Below are 22,001 nucleotides of genomic sequence, written 5' to 3' on the forward strand. Positions count from 1 at the left end.
ACCCAATTCCGATGCGCACTTTGAAGAGTTACTTTTCCGTAGCCACGAAGACGAGTGCAAAATCACTAGCCTATGTCAATCTACTATCCCCCATCGTAGAAAAGTTGACCTATTTTATTTGTCAGCTTGTCGAGAAAGAAATAGACTATTCCAAACAGACTCTGGGAACAGTTGTGGGACGATAGAGCCCAAATTCATTCAACCAGTACGCCACAAAACAATTATTCAAAAAATGAAGTTTAACAGCTCTGAGTCTGATGCAAACGATCAGAACATTTATCTCAACTATTATTTCTTCACATTATAAGCGCACAGGGCATAATGCAGCGAGCCGTTTCATGCGACAGAGATGAAAATATCCATTCGAAATGTAGAAAGAGGGGAGATCTCATATGCAAACAACTATCATGGGTTGCTAATATGACTAGGATTGTGGGCTACTGGACGATGAAAGAAAGATGTAAAAATAATTGCCTCCACGGATATGGTCTGATTTTGGCTAGGCTGCTTTGAAGTAAAGTAACACATGCCTCATAATACGTATTAAAAAGGTCAGGGTTCAAACAATTACATATATGTTTTCAAAATGCATACTGCCTCCAGCTCATTGTAAAGTGGTGTGTGACGCGCTGATGAAACCTGCCTTCCGCTGCCTATGTTTGCTGTTTGAAATGCTGTAGCAGGAGCTCTAGCACTGATTTTCCACTCAAAGGCTCTGTATCTGTATACTGTACGTGTGTGATAAATAAGATGCATAACGAATATACTGTACACACGCACGCCAATGTAATTATTCGATTATGCAAATGAACCTATAGACCGATAAGCATGACCAGTCAAATGCATTTCCATCGACGAATATGCTAAAAAGCATTATTTCGCAATGGGATTTTTTATTCTCCTGGACACTTTTGCAGGCGCCAATTAAAAAGATTGGCTTTTGTACTGTAAAAAAATATATACATACATACATGTATCTTTGGTTTTGTTTTTTTGGGGCCTAAAGGCGGCTATTAGCTGCTAACGGAAAACCTGGTGTGAGCGAGAGTATGAGCATGCAGCAGGTGTCCTCATACCTGGCTGGCCCAGCATGTTGGCGAAGCGGATGTCTGAGCTGACGGTGGGGTACATCTCCATCCACGCAGACATGGAGTGGAGCTGACCGTTGTCATGGAGCTCGTCCAGGAATTTCTGGGGGGGAGAAACATAAGGCTCAGCAAAGCAACTGAAATGACCGGGCTACGTCCCAATGGCACCATATTCCCTATATAGTGCACTATATAAAAGGAAATAGGGCGCCATTTGGAACGCAGCCCGGATAAATGACATCCCTGAGATCAACCCACGCAAAACTCACTTATATTTTCCTGTACTTTTTCAGTACAGTATTACAGTCAAAACGCCTGACAAACTATTTGGCTTTTTCTTCAGCCTGTCTGTGTTAGTCATAGGAATCCTATAATTCCCTATGATCCGTTTTAAGAATGAGCCGTACCATGTTGCTAGGCTACCAATATCCATTCTAATGTTCTGTATATAATTCTATGGTATTAGCATTTTTTGTATCATAATCCTCTACCGTGTACACTGTTCCCAAAATGCTCCATGGTGGGGTAGAGGAGGAGGCCCGTCTTTCTCACCTGGAAGGACTCTCTGTTCTTGCGCTGTCTCCTCCTCTCCCTCAGCAGTGTCTTCTGCTTCTCGTCGTCCTCCTCCTTCTCCAGAGCTCGGATGTGCTCCTCGAAACAGATCAGAGCGTCCTCTTTGTCCATGTCTGAAGCAAGCAAGGAGAGAAAAGAAGAGAAAGGGGAGAACGTCAACAGAGCACTCACACAGCAAACAGTCAGTCTTTTACACACACACACACACACACACACACACACACACACACACACACACTGCTGCGCCACACAGGCACACGCTGCAAACCACAGCACCTGACTGGACAGGGCAGTCATTCACCAACTTCAGTTACCCGGCCTGTTCAGTCATTCACCTATTCAAACTCACAGACAGACACCACCCCCCCTTGTTTTTATGACTCACAAGTAACAGCTCTGCTGCTTTAGTTAAATGAATGCAGAGCTCTGAGAAAGGTTGTGTCCCAAATCTGTCCCATATAGGGCTCTGGTCAAACGTAGTGCACTATGTAGGGAATAGGGTGCCATTTGGGATGCAGATAGTATGAATGAGTGGGTAGCGTACTCTGGAGCTCCTCGTCCTCTGCGAAGGTGGGGTTGTCCAGCAGGTACTGCTGGGCCTCGGACCAGGTGGTGCGGTACGTCACGTTGGCCATGTTGTCCAGGATGTTCTTCAGAGCCTCCCAGTTCCTCTTCCTCAGCTGCTTGGCTTGCTCCTGTACCCCACACACAACAGAGATGGAACAGACTAGAGTAAAGAGGAGGTCAACACATTCTGACAGATAATGTCCTTAGTAATCAGCGTTGGGGTCAATTCCATTTCGATTCAGGAATTACACAGAAGTACGCATTTTGTCTCCCTGAATTGAAATGGAATTGATCCCAACCCTGATAGTAATACTCTGTTCTTCAGACAGCTAGCGATCAAATACATTATTTTCCTCACACTACATTTATTTTGTAAATAGAAATGTTTAATTAGAAATAGGATAAAATGTTGGGATGTGAATGTAGATGGAAGAGAATAAACTGGTAGTTGTGACACCACACTCCAAAAAACAAGCCCAGCTGACTAGTTATTCATGTAGTTCTGTCCTTGAGCTGTTGTCTATTAATGTTCTGTATTATGTCATGTTATTATGTCATTTCATGTTTTGTGTGGACCCCAGGAAGAGTAGCTGATGCTTTTGCAACAGCTAAATAGGGATCCTAATAAAATGCCAAATACCCAAAAGAGGCAGCCTAACGGCAATAAATCTGACCTTCTCCTTCTTGGCTAGGTAGAACAGGACGTCTTCATAGATCTCCAGTCTGTCCCTCTCTGGGACGGTGCTCCACACATCGAGCTCCGCAAACATCTGCTCTGCTTTCCTGGTTCACACAGAGACAACCAGTTTTTTTTATTAGTAGTATTTTTCATTTAACCTTTAACTAGGCAAGTCAGTTAAGAACAAATTCTTATTTACAATGACGGCCTACCAAAAGGCCTCCTGCGGGTGATGGGATTAAAAAATAAACACAGGACAAAACACACATCACGACAAGAGAGACAACACTACTACATAAAGAGAGACCTAAGACGCTACGGTCACAAGACGCAGGCCTCCTAATTGTCCCTAGAATTTCTAAGCAAACACCTGGAGGCAGGGCTTTCTCCTATAGAGCTCAATTTTTATGGAACGGTCTGCCTACCCATGTCAGAGACGCAAACTCGGTCTCAACCTTTAAGTCTTTACTGAAGACTTATCTCTTCAGTGGGACATATGATTGAGTGTAGTCTGGCCAGGAGTGGGAAGGTGAACGGAAAGGCTCTGGAGCAAAGAACCGCCCTTGCTGTCTCTGCCTGGCTAGTTCCCCTCTTTCCACTGGGATTCTCTGCCTCGAACCCTATTACAGTGGCTGAGTCACTGGCTTACTGGTGCTCTTTCATGCCGTCCCTAGGAGGGGTGCGTCACTTGAGTGAGTTGAGTCACTGATGTGATCTTCCTGTCTGGGTTGGCTCTAGTGGTGTGGGTGCTGTGCTTTTGCAAAGTGGGTGGGGTTATATCCTGCCTGTTTGGCACTCTCCGGGGGTATCATCGGATGGGGCCACAGTGTCTCCTGACCCCTCCTGTCTCAGCCTCCAGTATTTATGCTGCAGTAGTTTGTGTCGGGGGGCTAGGGTCAGTTTGTTATATCTGGAGTACTTCTCCTATCTTATCTGGTGTCCTGTGTGAATTTAAGTATGCTCTCTCTAATTCTCTCTTTCTTTCTCTCTCTCTCGGAGGACATGAGCCCTAGGACCATGCCTCAGGACTACCTGGCATGATGACTCCTTGCAGTCCCTAGTCCACCTGGCCGTGCTGCTGCTCCAGTTTCAACTGTTCTGCCTGCGGCTATGGAATCCTGACCTGTTCACCGGACGTGCTACCTGTCCCAGACCTATTATTTGACCATGCTGGTCATTTATGAACATTTGAACATCTTGGCCATGTTCTGTTATAATCTCCACCCAGCACAGCCAGAAGAGGACTGGCCACCCCTCATAGCCTGGTTCCTCTCTAGGTTTCTTCCTAGGTTTTGGCAATTCTAGGGAGTTTTTCCTAGCCAACGTGCTTCAACACCTGCATTGCTTGCTGTTTGGGGTTTTAGGCTGGGTTTCTGTACAGCACTTTGAGATATCAGCTGATGTAAGAAGGGCTACATAAATACATTTGACTTGATTGGGCACAGACAACAGCACAAAGGGCAAGAAGGTAAAGACAATAATACATCACGCAAAGCAGCCACAACTGTCAGTGAGTGTCCATGATTGAGTCTTTGAATGAAGAGGTTGAGATAAAACTGTTCAGTTTTGAGTGTTTGTTGCTGCTCGTTCCAGTCGCTAGCTGCAGCGAAATGAAGAGACGAGTGACCCAGAGATGTGTGGGCTTTCGGGACATTTAACAGAATGTGACAGGCAGAACGAGTGTTGTATGTGGAGGATGAGGGCTGCAGTATATATCTCAGATAAAGGGGAGTGAGGCCTAAGAGTGTTTTATAAATAAGCATCAACCAATAAGCACCATCTAGCCAAACTCCCAAATACTTGTATGAGGTGACTACCTCAAGCTCTACACCCTCAAAAGGTAGTAATAAACACCTGTGGGGAGAGGGGCGTTCTTCTTACCAAACCACATGAACTTTGTTTTGGAGGTGTTCAGAACAAGGTTAAGGGACGAGAAAGCTTGTTGGACACTAAGAAAGATATGTTGTAGAGAATTTAATTTAATTTCAAAAAGCTTTGACCAAGTCAATAGAAATAGCAGCACAACATTGATTACAATCAAGGGCAATGGTGACATCATTGAGGACCTTTTAAGATTGCAGTGATACATCCATAAGAGGTCGACCGATTAATTAGGGCCGATTTCAAGTTTTCATAACAATCGGAAATCTGTATTTTTGGGCATCGATTTGCAGATTTTTTAAAAATGTGGTTTTAAATTTAAAAAATTATACCTTTATTTATCTAGGCAAGTCAGTTAAGCTAGGGGGCACTATTTTTATGTTTGGAAAAAATAACATTCCCAAAGTAAACAGCCTATTTCTCAGGACCAGATGCTAGAATATGCATATAATTGACCGCTTAGGATAGAAAACACTCTAAAGTTTCCAAAACTGTAAATTTTGTCTGAGTTAAACAGAACTGATATTGCAGGCTAAAACCTGAGGAAAATCCAATCATGAAGTGCCCCTGTTTTTGAAACCTCTCTGCTCTTCTGCATCCCTATTGCCCATTTAAAGGGATATCAACCAGGTTCCTTTTTCTATGGCTTCCCTAAGGTGTCAACAGCCTTTAGACATAGTTTCAGGCTTTATTTTGAAGAATGAGCGTGAACGTCCACATTGCGTAAGTGGATAGGTGGATAGGCGGCCATTGTTACTCCCGGTCCTAGTGAAAAGCCAACTGTCCCGGTTGATTATTATCGAATGGATATTTGAAAAACACCCTGAGGTTTGAATATAAAAAAACATTTGACATGTTTCTGTGGACATTATTGATATAATATAGAATTTTTGTATGCGTTGTTGTGACCGCTCTTTCCGGTGGATTCCTGGGCATAACGCACCAAACTAACGGAGGTATTTGGATATAAAAAATATCTTTATAGAACAAAAGGAACATTTGTTGTCTAACTGGGAGTCTCGTGAGTGAAAACATCAGATAATTTTCGTGACCAAGTTACCTGATGCTAAGTGTACTTATTGTTTTGTCGAGTGATCAATAAACTTACAAATGCTTGTATTTGCTTTCGCTGTAAAGCATAATTTCAAAATCTGAGACGACAGGTGGATTACCAAAAGGCTAAACTGTGTTTTGCAATATTGCACTTGTGATTTCATGAATATGAATATTTTCTAGTAATATTATTTGACTGCGGCGCTATGCTATTCAGCGTTGCTGATGACAATTATCCCAGATCCGGGATGGGTGGTTCAGAGAGGTTAATGCTAGCTAGCAACTTACCTTTGCTTAGTGCATTCCTTGTAACAGGCAGTCTCCTTGTGGAGTGCAACGAGAGAGAGGCAGGTCGTTATTGCGTTGGACTAGTTAACTGTAAGGTTGCAAGATTGGTTCCCCGAGGTGACAAGGTGAAAATCTGTCGTTCTGCCCCTGAACGAGGCAGTTAACCCACCGTTCCTAGGCCGTCATTGAAAATAAGAATGTGTTATTAAACTTATCTTATAAAAAACAATCAATCATAATCACTAGTTAACTACACATGGTTGATGATATTACTAGATATTATCTAGCGTGTCCTGCGTTGCATATAATCTGACTGAGCATACAAGCATACATGTATCTAAGTATCTGACTGAGCGGTGGTAGGCAGAAGCAGGCACATAAACATTCATTCAAACAGCACTTTAGTGCGTTTTGCCAGCAGCTCTTTGTTGTGCGTCAAGTATTGCGCTGTTTATGACTTCAAGCCTATCAACTCCCGAGATGAGGCTGATGTAACCGAAGTGAAATGGCTAGCTAGTTAGCGCGCGCTAATAGCATTTCAAACATCACTCCCTCTGAGCCTGTGGTTGTTTCCCTTGCTCTGCATGGGTAACGCTGCATCGATGGTGGCTGTTGTCGCTGTGTTGCTGGTTCGAGCCCAGGGAGGAGCGAGGAGAAGGACGGAAGCTATACTGTTACACTGGCAATACTAAAGTGCCTATAAGAACATCCAATAGTCAAAGGTTAATGAAATACAAATGGTATAGAGGGAAATAGTCCTATAATTCCTATAATAACTACAACCTCAAACTTCTTACCTGGGAATATTGAAGACTCATGTTAAAAGGAACCACCAGCTTTCATATGTTCTCATGTTCTGAGCAAGGAACTGAAACGTTAGCACATATTGCACTTTTACTTTCTTCTCCAACACTTTGTTCTTACATTATTTAAACCAAATTGAACATGTTTCATTATTTACTTGAGGCTAAATTGATGTATTATATTAAGTTAAAATAAGTGTTCATTCAGTATTGTTGTAATTGTCATTCTTACAAATAAAGTTTAAAAAATATTGGCCGATTAATCGTTATCGGCTTTTTTGGTCCTCCAATACACGGTATCGACGTTGAAAAATCATAATCGGTCAACCTCTAATCCATAACCTGAGCGGAAACCAGATTGCATACCAGACAGAATACTATAGACATCAAGAAAGCCAGTCAGTTGATTATTGACAAGTTTTTCCAACACTTAAACAGGGCAAAATAGAAATAGGCCTATAACAATTAGGATCAGCTTGATCTCCCTCTTTAAATAAAGGTGAACTGTGGCTGCCTTCCAAGCAATGGGAACCTCCCCAAAAAGCAAATACAGGTTAAAAAAGGTCAGAGATAGGCTTGGCAATGATAGGGGCAGCAACCTTAAAGAAGAAAGGGTCTAAACCATCTGACCCAGATGGTTTTTTGGGGTCAAGTTTCAGGAGTTCCTTTAACACCTCGGACTCAGTGACCGCCTGCAGGGAGAAACTTTGTAGCGGGGCAGGAGAAAAAGAGGGAGAAGCATCGGGGATAGTCGCATTAGAAGGGCTGGGAGATGAGGAAATGTTGGATGGGCAAGGAGGCATGGCTGAGTCAAATAGGAATCCTGACTTTAATAAAGTGGTGATTAAAGATCTCAGCCATGTGCTTCTTGTCAGTAACAACCACATCATCAACATTAAGGGACATGGGCAGCTGTGAGGAGGAGGGTTTATTCTCCAGGTCTTTAACCGTTTTCCAGAACTTCTTGGGGTTAGACCCACAGAGAGAGAACTGCTCCTTGAAGTAACTAAACTAAGGTTTTTTAGCAAGCATCTATGACAAATCAGGACAGGTTGTTTCACTGAGCAGCCATTACAAACACAGGCTGTAAAACAGTGATCACTAAGGTCATTACAGAAAACACCAGACTGATTTGTGAGGATAGCATCGAGGAGAGTAGCCTTTTCTGGGTGTTTGGGATTGGTAATAATCTGATAAAGATTTAGGGAGTCTCATTGCTTTAGGACTTGGTCAGGTGGTTTAAGCATGTCCCAGTTTAGGTCACCTAGCAAGACAAATTCAGACTTATTATAAGGGGCCAGGAGAGAGCTTAGGGCATTTAGGGTACAGGCCGGTGCTGATGGAGGACGATAGCACCCAGCAACAGTCAACAAAGAGCTATTTGAAATTTCAATACTTAAAACCAGCAAATCAAATCGTTTGGGGACAGACTTGGTGGAGACAACCGAGCACTGAAGGTGATCCTTGGTAAAGATTGCCACTCCCCCACCTTTGGAAGATCGGACTTGCCGAAAAAGGTTATGACCAGAAAGGTTAACATCTGTATTCAAAACGCTCTTCCTTAACCACGTCTCAGTAATGACCAACACATCTGGATTGGAGCTGTGAACCAATACTTTCAATTGATCCATTTTAGGTAATAAGCTTCTAGAGTTAACGTGCAGAAAACCCAGGCTTTTTACAAGAGCAGAAATCAGTGAAGCAGATATCAGATATCAGGGTGTACATGCAGCAATACAATCATCTTCATCTGAATGTGCATCAGGTAATTTCATCAGGTAACTTGAATACAAAGATGGCGAGAGATGGCTAGAATGAGATGGGAGGCCAAAAGACTGTGTAACCAATAGAGAGCCAGAGTCCCGAGTGTGGGAACAAACAGTCTGTCCTACGGTCAGGTAAAGAAAGTTCGTAGTCAACAAAGCATGCAGGAGTCATGAGGCAAATAGCAAAATGCACAAGATTTTTTTTTTTGAATATATAACGACTTGGGGCTAGTCATTGTAAGTTCAGAGTCACTCGCCCCAACAGTGCTGGAGGCGAGCGAAAGCTCGGGAGAGAGGACGGGGCAACCAGGGGAGACGGTGAACAGATTTGCAGGTGGAATCCAAGCATCAGTGCAGCAGGCAAAGGGAGTAGGTGTCAAACCCACCTGGGAGAAGCTTTTATTTCTGGAGGCAGATTTCTTGTAGAAAATGGCAGTCTCTGAACAGCAGGAGGGGGCTTCAAGGCCTCTGGGTTTGGGTGGGGTAGTCTGCCATTTGTCTGGCTCAAAGGCTTCGACGCCTCTCGCTTCACACGTCAGTTGAATTTCTTAGTCCTCGCAAGCTTGGTAGCTTTCAGTCCATATAAAGTCAAATATATCCTTGTAATGTATTTTCAGGTTTCTGTTTGTTTCCCAGAGAATTTACTGTGTAATTAATAATAATCCTTGGGTGTAGGAAGCATTCCAGATGATTCCAGGTAATTCCATCCAAAATCAGGTTGTAGGTTTGGAGTTTTGATTTGGAGTGAAGGTTATGTTGTTTAGGGTAGCATTCTGTATAAGTCCCTGCCAAAAAAATCTAAGTTTGTCTAACTCTAAATCTTTTTTCCTTTAAACATGCTGGTAAATGTGGGATGCTCATCTGCTCATGACCTCCCTCTCTCGATAAAAATACATAAAATGCCATGCATGACAAATAGGGTTGCGAAATTCCGCTAACTTTCCCAAAATTCCCAGGTTTTCAGATATCCCGTTTGCAAGATTCCCAAAATCATTAAGGAATAAGTTGGAAATTCAGACTCCAAATGCAACGACACTTTGCTCCCCACGGGGGCAGCATTACACAAGCTAAAACCATCACTATCGCTGCTCGCCCAGCTCAAAGCACTGCTGCTATTGTTGGAGATGATTACAATTGTCCAAAAAAAGGACCATTTGAATTTAAACTTTTACAAGACATAACAATTGCCTACAATTCTTCATGAGAAGAAACATGGATTCAAAATACGTCACAACGCGGTGAAACCATATCAAGTTCATCATCTCCACGCTACCAGGGAGGCCAGCAGAGTAGTAGTATTTCTAGAATGAGTGAGTCCTAAAAACATGAAAAGGAATAAAGACACAGTCTGACGACCCTGATGTCACCCCCCCCGTCCGTCTTAAGCCAGGCCAGCGTGCGCACAAACTGGCTGGTTGTCAAGGTCGATCACCTCGCCTGGAGCCATGTCAGTGCCTTTCACACCCAGGAAGACAGACAGGAGAGGGGTAGGGGGGAGAGTGAGCAAGTAGGGGAAGAGAGAGCGAGAGCCTGCATGGTAATGTGGTGGATTCACATGCAGGGGAAGTCAAAATGCTACAACCTATCTGATAAAGCAATGTTTCGTTTTAGGGATGGATGGGGAAGTTCAGAAGCCAATCTGCCTGTGAGTTATTCTGTCTGTGTACTACTAGTGTTTACTCATCTATTAGGGTTTGTCAGGCGGCAGGTAGCCTAGCAGTTAGAGCGTTGGGCCAGTAACCGAAAGGTCGCTGGTTCGAATACCCGGGCCGAAGAGGTGGAAACATCTGTGGATGTGCCCTTGAGCAAGGCACTTAAACCCTCATTTGCTCCAGGGGCGCCGTACTACTATGGCTGAGCCTGTAAAAACAACACACTTCACTGCACCTATCCGGTGTACGTGACAATAAAAAATGTTTTCCCCCTGCTAATAATAAGTCTGGTATGGCTAGATATGGGCCATGGACTGGCCACAACAACTGCACAACAGAATGGTCAGCGTCAAAGATTAAGTGGGGGTATATTATTGGTACTCTGGGCATATAATTAAGCAATAGGGCACCTCTGGGGTTTGTGGTATATGCTCAATATACCACTGCTACGGGCTGTTGTGCGCGACGCAATGCGGAGTGCCTGGATACAGTCCTTAGCTGTAGTATATTGGCCATATACTACAAACCTCCAAGGTGCCTTATTGCTATTATTATTATTTTACCTTTATTTAAATAGGCAAGTCAGTTAAGAACAAATTCTTATTTACAATGACAGCCTACTCCGGCGTGACGCTGGGCCAATTGTGCGCCGTCCTATGGGACTCCCAATCGCGGTCAGTTGTGATACAGCTTGGAATCGAACCAGGGTCTGCAGTGACACCTCTAGCACTGAGATGCAGTGCTACGCCACTCAAACCTAGTTATAAACTGGTTACCAATGAAATTAGAAGAGTAAAGAAAATATATGTTTTGTCATACCCATGGTATACGTCCTGATATACCACGGCTGTCAGCCAATCAGCATTCAGGGTTCGATCCACCCAGTTTATAATGCTTCGTGCCTGAGAACAGCACTTAGCCGTGGTATATTGGCCCTATATCACACTCCCTCTGGCCTTATTGCTTAAATAACTAATTTTTTTTTAAATACAATTTTATTGATCATCTCAATATCTCCACATATTAGCAACTCTAGGAAGCACATATCAATGACAGAAACGTAGAAGTATAAAGACTGAGGCCTGCATCCCAACTGGCACCCTATGCTTATGGGCCCTGGTCAAAAGCAGTACATTATATAGGGAATAGGGTACCATTTGGGACACAACTTGACTTGACCGAAAGGTACTTACTTATATCTGGTTGTAGATGTCATTTTCTCGTGGTTTTCCAAAAATCGCTGATACATTTCCTTGGATTCCTTGTACTTGATCCTAGTCTCCTCCTTCTCCTCTTTCTCCGTCTGCACCTTGTAAGCATTGAAGGCCTGCTTTTTCTCACTTAACTTCGGCAGAGCACTTCAAATGACAAATAGGGACAAACAGCTGGTTAGAGACGTTGTTTAATATTCATGGACGAACATTAGCATAATCAGAAAACTGAGGAAGTTGGTGGGTACCTGTAGCGCGGGTCATTGATGATCATTTTCATGGCTTGTTCCCAAGACGCATTGGATGAAACGCCCTGACATGTAGAAAGAGAACATCGAGCATTAAGATTTGAATGAAAAATATAAAAGTACTCTAGTCAACACAAATTAACCCAGCTGTATAATCTGCATCACAGCTCATATATAGCAAAGCTGTGTAAGAGGACAGCTCACATTTCCATCAACAGTAAACAATAGATTATGCTGGGAGTAGCCCATGTATTGAATCTATGCACCCGCGTAGAGGAACCCGTATGCATGTGTAGCCTATCTGAAAGATGCAACAAGGAGTGGTGATGCAATTCTCTGGCTTGTTCCAGGCACGGCGATTAATTTTCCTTAATTACTAATAGTTGCTATGGTTACTTTTTGTCCATCTGTCTCCAAGAGACACACCCTATTCCCTATATAATGCACTAGTTAGGCTACAGGCCCTGGTCAAAAGTAGCGCACTAAACTGGGAATAGACTGTTATTTCAAAACGCAACCAGTTATTCTAATCCAATGGAGCACGTCAACCTCCGCTGTCCTAATCCGGACACGTGCTTTCATCCAATAACGCCAATCACAAAGACAGAGCCATCAAGAGCTCGCAGGGAAACGGCAAGGAGCAATCTCAGAGGCGAGCGTTGTGTGCCAAATTAAAAGTACCTAAATATAGCTACGCCGAGCCACCTTGGTCAAAAACAACACATCCGTCGCCACAATGGCAACAGGAGGAGCGGCGAGGCTTAGCAATCACGCGAAAGACCCGGAGAGTGCTCACGCTGAGCGAGATGGATTAATTAGAGTCCAAGAGGGACATTTTGGTAAACAATCTTTAGGTCGGGAGGACACTCCAGCTTTATTACAGTCAAGTCATAGCGCGTTGAGCACCTTATTTACAAACCCAGTGAAAGTGCTTCTCAGACAGAAGTGTGTGGGTGTGATTCATGATGACGGCTAGCTAGCAGAGCTGCGGGGCTTCATGGACACAGTCGATGACCGTGCTTTGCCTTTATGTGCTCGTTGTATTGATGTAATGTTCAGATTGTAATTTCGAAACGATCATTGAGATGATGCATGCTGATGATTCACGCAGGAGCCACGACTGAGGAGCCGGGGAGTAATGAAAACCCATCCCGGAAGGCTCACCTTCTCCTTCAGGAGCTCTTTGAAGGCCTGCTTGGCCTCTTCTTTCGTGTTCCACTTGTATGTTTTCTTCACCAGCTCTGGCCTCTCCTCTTTTGAGGCGTCATTACTAAAGAAAAGAAAGACAGAAAGGAAAGAGAAAGACCTTACCATTGTCCTAAGATAAAAACAAAATAATGTTTTTGGTAGGGAAATAGGTAAACGAGTCCGTGCTTTCTTGCTATTCCTGGTGAGTTCATTGTAAGCCTGTGCTGGGAGCCTGTCTCTAAACTCTCTGGGGTTAAAGGGTCTGTCTGTAGTACCAACCTGGCTGAGGCCTCCATGCCGGCCAAGTCCTCTGTGGAGTTGACAGGCGAGTCAGCGTTGACCTCAGCTACAAGCATGGGCACCAGGGACATCTGTTCCACTGAGACGGTTGGAGCTGGCCTCATGGCCGGCATTTCCATCATCATGGTCGCCATCGTAGCAGCGCTGTCGAGCTGAAGGTTGGGGGTGATGATGACAGTGCCAGGAGCACCTACCTCCGCCATCCTGTAATCAGTTTGGTTGTTATTGACGGTGGACCTTTATACAGCATCATCCACCATGTTGTTGTTAGACATAACAGGAGAGTGCCTCTCAAATATGTCAAAAAGAATCAGGTCATTCCATTCACACATATCTGTAAATAATAGATCAAAATATTAAAAAGGATACGTTTTTTTTAATCATTTGATGAAGGTAATGTGTTCCGTCATCTACAAAGATCTTTTATGCTCTAAAAGGTCATTGGCTGTGATACAAAGTAAAATGCTTTGGCGACAAAGTTTGTTGAGCACTGGTAATAATAAGCAGCTCTTACCCATTCTCCTCAGCTTTTATCATGGCTAAAAAATAAATAAAAAAAGAGGAAAGAAACGCATGTTAACAATGCCTACGCAGGATACTTCTAGGAACCCATTTCATTTTTAAGAATGAATGGCATTAAGAAGAGTTTGTGCAAAGTGCTGGCTGATCTATCATTACCAATAGCTGTTTATATCCATTGATGACACCGCTACAATTTACACTGGCCTAGAGGATGAGTAAATGCTTCCCCTGGCCAGGGCCCGTATCCACAAAGCGTCTTATGAGTAGAAAATTGGTCGTAAGTGCTGAGAAGAGACATTTTACTCCTACTCTTATGGGTAGGAGTAAGTGTCACACCTAGTTGACAGATATTTAGGACAACTCGAGAGCTGTCCTAACCAGTTACAGCAGGCGCCTTGATAATAGAAAAGTGCAGCGAGTCAGTGGTTTCTGCCCCACACGCAATTGCTTTGGAGTTGCTAAAAATAAATGTTTTGATATTTCTAAATATTTTGTTAGTTATTTAAATGTAACCTTTATTTAATGGCTCTTTGCTATGAGACTCAAAATTGAGGTGCATTCTGTTTCCATTGATCATCCTTAAGATGTTTCTACAACTTGATTGGAGTCTTCCTTTGCCAAATTCAATTGACTGGACATGATTTGGGAAGGCACACACCTGTCTATATAATGTTGACAGTGCATGTCAGAGCAAAAACCAAGCCATGAGGTCTAAGGAATTGTCCATAGAGCTCCGAGACAGGATTATGTCGAGGCACTGATCTGGGGAAGAATACAAAAACATTTCTGCAGCATTGAAGGTCCCCAAGAACAGTGGCCTTCATCATTCTTAAATGGAAGAAGTTTAGAACCACCAAGACTCTTCCTAGAGCTGGCTGCCCGGGGGAGAAGGGCATTGGTCAGGGAGGTGACCAAGCACCCAATGGTCCCTCTAACAGAGCTCCAGAGTTCCACTGTGGAGATGGGAGAACCTTCCAGAAAGACAACCATCTCTGCAGCACTCCACCAATCAGGCCTTTATGGCAGAGTGGCCAGACGGAAGCCACTCCTCAGTAAGAGGCACATGACAGCCTGCTTGGAGTTTGCTAAAAGGCACCTAAAGGACCCTCAAGACCATGAGAAACAAGATTCTCTGTTCTGATGAAACCAAGACTGAACTCTTTGGCCTGAATGCCAAGTGTTACATCTGGAAGAAACTTGGCACCATCACTACGGTGAAGCATGGTTGTGCCAACATCATGCTGTGGGGATTTCTTTCAGTAGCAGGGACTGGGAGACTAGTCAAAATCGAGGCAAAGATGAAAGGAGCAAAGTACAGAGAGTTCCTTGATGAAAACCTGCTCAAAAACCTGCTCAGGACCTCAGACTGGGGTGAAGGTTAACCTTCCAACAGGACAATGACCCTAAGCACACAGCCAAGACAACACCGGAGAAGTCTCTGAATGTCCTTGAGTGGCCCAGCCAGTGCCCGGAGTTGAACCTTATCGAACATCTCTGGAGAGACCTGAAAATAGCTGTGCAGCAACACTTTCCAGAATGTACTGTACATGCGACAGTATCTCTAGCGCTTTTGACAATGATTTCACAAGGCCAATTTCACATGATATGCCTAATACTTATAACCACTAGGCTAATAAACAAATCAGTTTCTTTCAATTACTTACATCATGTTATTCACTTAACATTGCAATGTTTGATGTACAGTCACATTCACTGTGGTTGTCTGAAGTGTGCTATAGAGTTTACAGCTGGCGATGCCTCATCGCGATTGGTTCACCATCATTTGCAACAATGTCAATGAGCGTTCTCACAATCTTTGTGGTACCTCAAAATATTGTGATATCAGCTGAGAAACTTTTAGGAGTTGATTTTTCACCTGGCTCAGAGTTTGTCTGGGCAGTGTCTTACCATCATCCTAAAACCTACACTGAGCTGGGAGCTTTTTTGTTTTTAAACAGGTTTTACGTTTTCTGAGATGCTTTGTGGATACGGGCCCAGTCCGCTACAGTAGAGTAGAAAAGGATCATTAATGCCCGGCTCACCTTCCAGATCTTCAAGCTCTTTGGGTTTGGTCCACCGGGACTCCTTAGTGTGGGAGTTGTAGTAGTACGCCTTCCCATTGTCTGATTTGTACTCCTTCCATTGGCATTTAGACAGCATTTGCTGCAAAACACAAAGTGAAAACAGTACATCTAGACACGCTCCACAATACAGTGGGGACAAATTGTGGCAGCAGCTAGAGTCTGGGAATGGCCTCTACTGTTAATGCAAAAACAGTGTGGAAAGGATGGTCATGTGTCCCAAACGGCACCCTTTCCCTATATAGCGCACTACTTTTGACCAGAGCTCTATGGGAATAGGGTGTCATTTGGGACACAGTCATGTGTGGGGCCTTACTTCTGCAGGAGATTTCAGGTCGTCTGGCTTTTCCCAGGAAGACTGCTTGGTCTCTGTGTTGTAGTAGTAGGTCTTCTCATCCAGGGACTTATGTTCTGTCCACACAGACTTCTGAGGATGACAACACTTTGCCTTAATTAAGCACTCGACAACAGGTGGCACTGTGATACAAATTCTAAATTTCCAAGGAAATTATTATACTTCAAAGCCTTAAGCAAGCAGTAAGTGTGAAAGTTTTTAAAGGAAAGATTCGCCCATTGAGTGTTATATCATTTTTTTGTGGATCTCTGAGTGATGTTTCATCGATTCCCGGGATAATTTCATGTTTATCTGAGCTATTCATATTATGCAAAAGTTGTCATAAACGTCTGAATTTCTGCCTGCTTGAATGGCAATAGCTCTGATATACACGAAAACATGAAAAGACCCCGGGAATCGACAGAATATCGCGCAGAGCCACACAAAAACAATATAACATTCAAAATGGGTGAATCTTTCCTTTAAGGCTATATCTTCACACAGAAAACAATGGTTCATTTGAGGTCAGGAAGAGTAAAGGCTTCCACTTAAAGACATGTTCACTAACATTCTTTGGTTGGTCATCCTGTGGCGAGCCATTTGTGGTACCCTGTTGAACAACAGATATATTATAGTAGGGTCGGTAATTTATATAGTGCTAGAATCATTACAGTAAATTAACTTATCCACAGAAAATAGGTTGTACTTACAACTGTTCCAGGCATAGCGATGACTATAAAAAAACAACGCAATAATTAAAATTCATTAAAATCACTCAGATTATCAATTTATTTGTATTTTTTTCAAGAATATGTTGTTTCAGCCTTACCAGTTGTGTCCACTCCAGGCTGTGGAAGAGATATCTTCATTAGTTAACTAAATTATTATGACCCAAATTTGCTTCATTAAAGGAAAACGGGTGTGGTTTCATGTGGGTGTCTCGTGTGTGTGTGTGTGTGTGTGTGTGTGTGTGTGTGTGTGTTCGCAGGTAGAAAGAGTTAACTAAATTGCTTAGCTAATTCGCTTCAGCCAGATGGTCTGAAGCAAAGTTGTTTTGACTTTGAATAGCCTCTCTCTGGGGCTAGTTAAGGGGCCGTCAATAAATTACACAATGTAAATGAGACAATATTTTCGTGTGGCACACCTTTTAGTTGTCATTAAATGCTTTCAATAGATGCATATGTATTTCTACAATTTATAGTTGGGTTGAGGTTAAGTAACTGAAATTTGGAGCTGTTTAAATTAACATATTGTACCATGTACATTGTGTAATTTACAGATGGTCTCTAACTGCCCCATAAGAATATCCAAAGTCAACCCAATTTTACAACAGGCATTAACTTCTTTGGGATAGGGGGCAGCATTCTCACGTTTGGATGAATAGTGTGCCCAGAGTGAACTGCCTCCTACTCAGTCCCAGATGCTAATATATGCATATTATTATTATTAGTATTGGATAGAAAACACTCTGAAGGTTCTAAAACTGTTTGAATGATGTCTTTGAGTATAACAGAACTGATATGGCAGGCAAAAACCTGAGAAAAAATCCAAACAGGAAGTGGGAAATCTGAGGTTTGTAGTTTTTGAACTCACCCCTATCGAATACACAGTGGGATATGGGTTACTTTGCACTTCCTAAGGCTTCCACTAGATGTCAACCGCCTTTAGAACTTTGTTTCAGGCTGCTCCTGTGAAGGGGGGCCGGATGGGAGCTGTTTGACTAAAGGGTCTGCCTGCAGCCTCGTTCTCAGTCACGCGCCTTCATATGAGAGGTATCTCTCGTTCCATTGCTTTTCTACAGACAATGGAATTCTCCGGTTGGAACATTATTGAACATTTATGATAAAAACATCCTAAAGATTGATTCTATACTTAGTTTGACAAGTTTCTTCGAACTGTAATATAACTTTTGAACTTTTCATCCGACTGGACATGAACGCGATTTTGGATTTGTTTACCAAAATGCCCTAACAAAAGAAGCTATTGGACATAAATGGACATAAATTATGGACATTATCGAACAAAACAAGCATTTATTGTGGAACTGCGATTCCTGGGAATGCATTCTGATGAAGATCAAAGGTAAGTGAATATTTATAATGCTATTTATGAATAATGTTGACTACCCAACATGGCAGATATTTCTCTGGCTGGTTTGGGCTCTGAGCGCCGTTCTCAGATTATGCTTTTTCCGTAAAGCATTTTTGAAATCTGACACAGCGGTTGCATTAAGGAGAAGTTTATCTAAAGTTCCATGCATAACACTTGAATTTTCATCAACATTTATAATGAGTATTTCTGTGAATTCATGTGGCTCTCTGCAATATCACTGCATGTTTTGGAACTACTGAACGTAGCAAGCCAATGTAAAATATGATTTTTGGATATAAATATGAACTTTACCGAACAAAACATACATGTGTTGTGTAACATGAAGTCCAATGAGTGTCATCTGATAAAGACCATCAAAGGTTAGTGATTAATTTTATTTATATTTGTGCTTTTTGTGACTCCTCTCTTTGGCTGGAAAAATGGCTGGGTTTTTCTGTGAGTTGGTGATGACCTAACATAATCGTTTGTGGAGCTTTCGCTGTAAAGCATTTTTGAAAATCAGACACTGTGGCTGGATTAACGAGAATTATATCTTTAAAATTGTGCCTAATACTTGTATGTTTGAGAAATTTGATTTATGATATTTCTGTTGATTTGTATTTGGCGCCCTGCAATTTCATTGGCTGTTGGCGAGGGGTTCCGCTAGCGGAACTGGGTTGGATGATGACTTGTAATGGATGATTACTTGTGTGCTGCCAGCTGTAGGCAGAATTGAAAACAACCCAACCTTAATTTACATTGTTATGCAGTCACAACTACAAGTCTCACAAAACTCAGTTTTGGACGAGGCTGACTTTATGAACAAAATGATCCTATTTACACTTTGTAGTACATTTTTACTGTATAATAAAATGTTAGACTCATTGACGCCACATTGGTTTTTAGGGGCAGTTGCTCTTTAACACAACACGGTACCTTTGAGCTTCTAACATGAAGACAAACTTCTCTCCAGCCTTGATGCATCCCAGTTGACAAGTGAAACATTTATTTGGCAGGTCTAAGTGCATCGAGTTAAACAGCTGGCTGCTGTCGAAAGCAAAACAGACTAAAATGTAGAGAACCCTTTCATAACTCACTCAACCATCTCCTGGAGGAGGAAATGTTCCATTAAACAAGGTGTTTTTCTTTGACTTTTCTCCAATTTAAGACTGAAATGATCTTGTACCTTAATGTCTACTGAGATACAAATGGTATTTGTTTGAGATAGCATTGATCCAAAGTAAACAAACAGAAATACTCTTCCTAACACAACACCAAATGATCATTTGATAATAGATTATTGTGGCAGGAATACAAGAGAACCAATGTGGTATTGTCTTAAACGAATAAATAAAGTGTGCACGTAGATTCAAAGAAGACAATAAGTTGCCTAATTACATTTTTATAACAAGTAGTGTATACTTAATATGGAGATGGGATGTAGACATTCAGGTTGTGTGATGCATATATTAATCCCTCTATATTGGTGGCCTATGTCTATATTGGTAAGTGTTCCTACACTTTGCCGTGTTAGTTATGCTAATGTCAGTCGTGACAGCTTGCGGGCTCTATTTTTAAAGTGTGAAGCAGAACAGTAAGGCGAGTCAGTTTACCGGTCCTGTTGGCTGCATCGTCGCAGCTGGCATGCGAGGTGGCATCATCATCCCGGGCATCATAGGTGGCATCATGCCTGGCATCTAATAAAAGAGTATCATGAAATATTCATCTGACCCATTCATTTCCCTCCCACCTGGCGCATGCTGGGTATTAATACACAGTGAGAGACGCCGTGGCGGGGTGAGAGCGACTGACAGTCTTTTACAGAGCGAATCGAGCTTCGGCTTGTACTCTGAAGCGGTGACGCTACAATCTGCAGCTCCTCGCCACCTCCGGAGCCCCATTTCTCAGTCAGGCAGCCGGATCACACAGCATTTTCTTCCGGATAATGCAATCGCATATGATGACTGCAAGTAGTATAACCAAAGTGATTGAAATATTTGGCACCATTTCTAAGATTTAGTCTAGTCTTAATAATTTTTACTAAAAGCCTAAAGCAAATGATTGTCATTTGAATAATGATTGCCTAGTTATTGTCAAAATGACAAAAACTGAGGGCTATTTTAGGTAACTAAATGCCCCTTAATTTAAGCCACATCACATTTGTATTGACTCATTAAACTATAGTAAACATAGATCACTGAATACCATGTGCACACACAGTGGGGCAAAAAAGTATTTAGTCAGCCACCAATTGTGCAAGTTCTCCCACTTAAAAAGATGAGGCCTGTAATTTTCATCATAGGTACACTTCAACTATGACAGACAAAATGAGAAACAAAGTATTGAGAAACTTTTGTTATTGACCAAATACTTATTTTCCACCATAATTTGCAAATAAATTCATAAAAAATCCTACAATGTGATTTTCTGGATTTTTTTTCATTGTTGAAGTGTACCTATGATGAAAATTACAGGCCTCCCATCTTTTTAAGTGGGAGAACTTGCACAATTTGTGGCTGACTAAATACTTTTTTGCCCCACTGTACATAGCCTTGTCTAACCAACATATTTTTCTACATAAGATCCTATTCTCTTCCAAACAGCAGAAATATGTAAAATACAGTTGAAGTCAGAAGTTTACAAACATTTTGGTTGGAGTCATTAAAACTATTTTTTCAACCACTCCACACATTTATTTTTAACAAACTATAGTTTTGGCAAGTCAGATAAGACATCTATTTTATTACACAAGTAATTTTTCCAACAATTGTTTCCAGTCAGATTATTTCACTGCATCACAATTCCAGTGGGACAGAAGTTTACATACACTAAGTTGACTGTGCCTTTAAACAGCTTAGAAAATTCCTGAAAATGATGTCATGACTTTAGAAGCTTTGGATAGGCTAATTGACATAATTTGGGTCAATTGAAGGTGTACCTGTGGATGTATTTCAAGGCCTACCTTCTAACTCAGTGCCTCTTTGCTTGACATCATGGGAAAATCTAAAGAAATCGCCCCCAGAAGACCCCAGAAAAAAATTGTGTAGACCTCCACAAGTCTGGTTAATCCTTGGAAGCAATTTCCAAATGCCTGAATGTACCACATTCATTTGTACAAACAATAGTACGCAAGTATAAACACCATGGGACCCCGCAGTGGTCATACCGCTCAGGAAGGAGACGCGTTCTGTCTCTTAGAGATGAACATACTTTGGTGCGATAAGTGCAAATCAATCCCAGAACAATAGCAAAGGTCCTTGTGAAGATGCTGGAGGAAACAGGTACAAAAGTATCTATATCCACAGTAAAACGAGTCCTATATCGACATAACCTGAAACTCAGCAAGGAAGAAGCCACTGCTCCAAAACCGCCATAAAAAAGCCAGACTACGGTTTGCAACTGCACATGGGGACAAAGATCATACTTTTTGGAGAAATGGCCTCTGGGCTGATGAAACACAAATAGAACTGTTTGGCCATAATGACCATCGTTATGTTTGGAGGAAAAAGGGGGAGTCTTGCAAGCCGAAGAACACCATCCCAACCGTGACGCACGGGGGTGGCAGCATCATGTTGTGGGGGTGCTTTGCTGCAGGAGGGACTGGTGCACTTCACAAAATAGATGGCTTCATGAGGGAGGAAAATGATGTGGATATATTGAAACAACATCTCAAGAC

The 22,001-nt window shown here is 42.3% G+C and overlaps 1 protein-coding gene across 3 annotated transcripts in view; it reads right to left on the minus strand.

Annotated features, from left to right (window-relative positions):
- Positions 1–22,001, minus strand: part of LOC112235640 (pre-mRNA-processing factor 40 homolog A-like) — a 33,600-nt gene that overhangs the window by 8,466 nt on the left and 3,133 nt on the right. For all 3 annotated transcript variants that reach the window (XM_024404129.2, XM_024404122.2, XM_024404138.2), the window contains 15 exons: positions 19,939–20,022; positions 17,064–17,082; positions 16,945–16,967; positions 16,803–16,844; positions 16,217–16,327; positions 15,862–15,982; positions 13,812–13,836; positions 13,277–13,501; positions 12,974–13,079; positions 11,810–11,874; positions 11,544–11,708; positions 2,903–3,011; positions 2,206–2,356; positions 1,641–1,774; positions 1,077–1,191 (listed from right to left, as the gene is read on the minus strand). In XM_024404129.2, coding sequence (XP_024259897.1) covers positions 1,077–1,191; positions 1,641–1,774; positions 2,206–2,356; positions 2,903–3,011; positions 11,544–11,708; positions 11,810–11,874; positions 12,974–13,079; positions 13,277–13,501; positions 13,812–13,836; positions 15,862–15,982; positions 16,217–16,327; positions 16,803–16,844; positions 16,945–16,967; positions 17,064–17,082; positions 19,939–20,022 — 1,495 coding nt within the window. The remainder of the gene's footprint in view (positions 1–1,076; positions 1,192–1,640; positions 1,775–2,205; positions 2,357–2,902; positions 3,012–11,543; positions 11,709–11,809; positions 11,875–12,973; positions 13,080–13,276; positions 13,502–13,811; positions 13,837–15,861; positions 15,983–16,216; positions 16,328–16,802; positions 16,845–16,944; positions 16,968–17,063; positions 17,083–19,938; positions 20,023–22,001) is intronic.

The sequence above is a fragment of the Oncorhynchus tshawytscha genome, linkage group LG03 (assembly GCF_018296145.1).
Source record: "Oncorhynchus tshawytscha isolate Ot180627B linkage group LG03, Otsh_v2.0, whole genome shotgun sequence".
NCBI classification, from domain to species: Eukaryota; Metazoa; Chordata; class Actinopteri; order Salmoniformes; family Salmonidae; genus Oncorhynchus; species Oncorhynchus tshawytscha.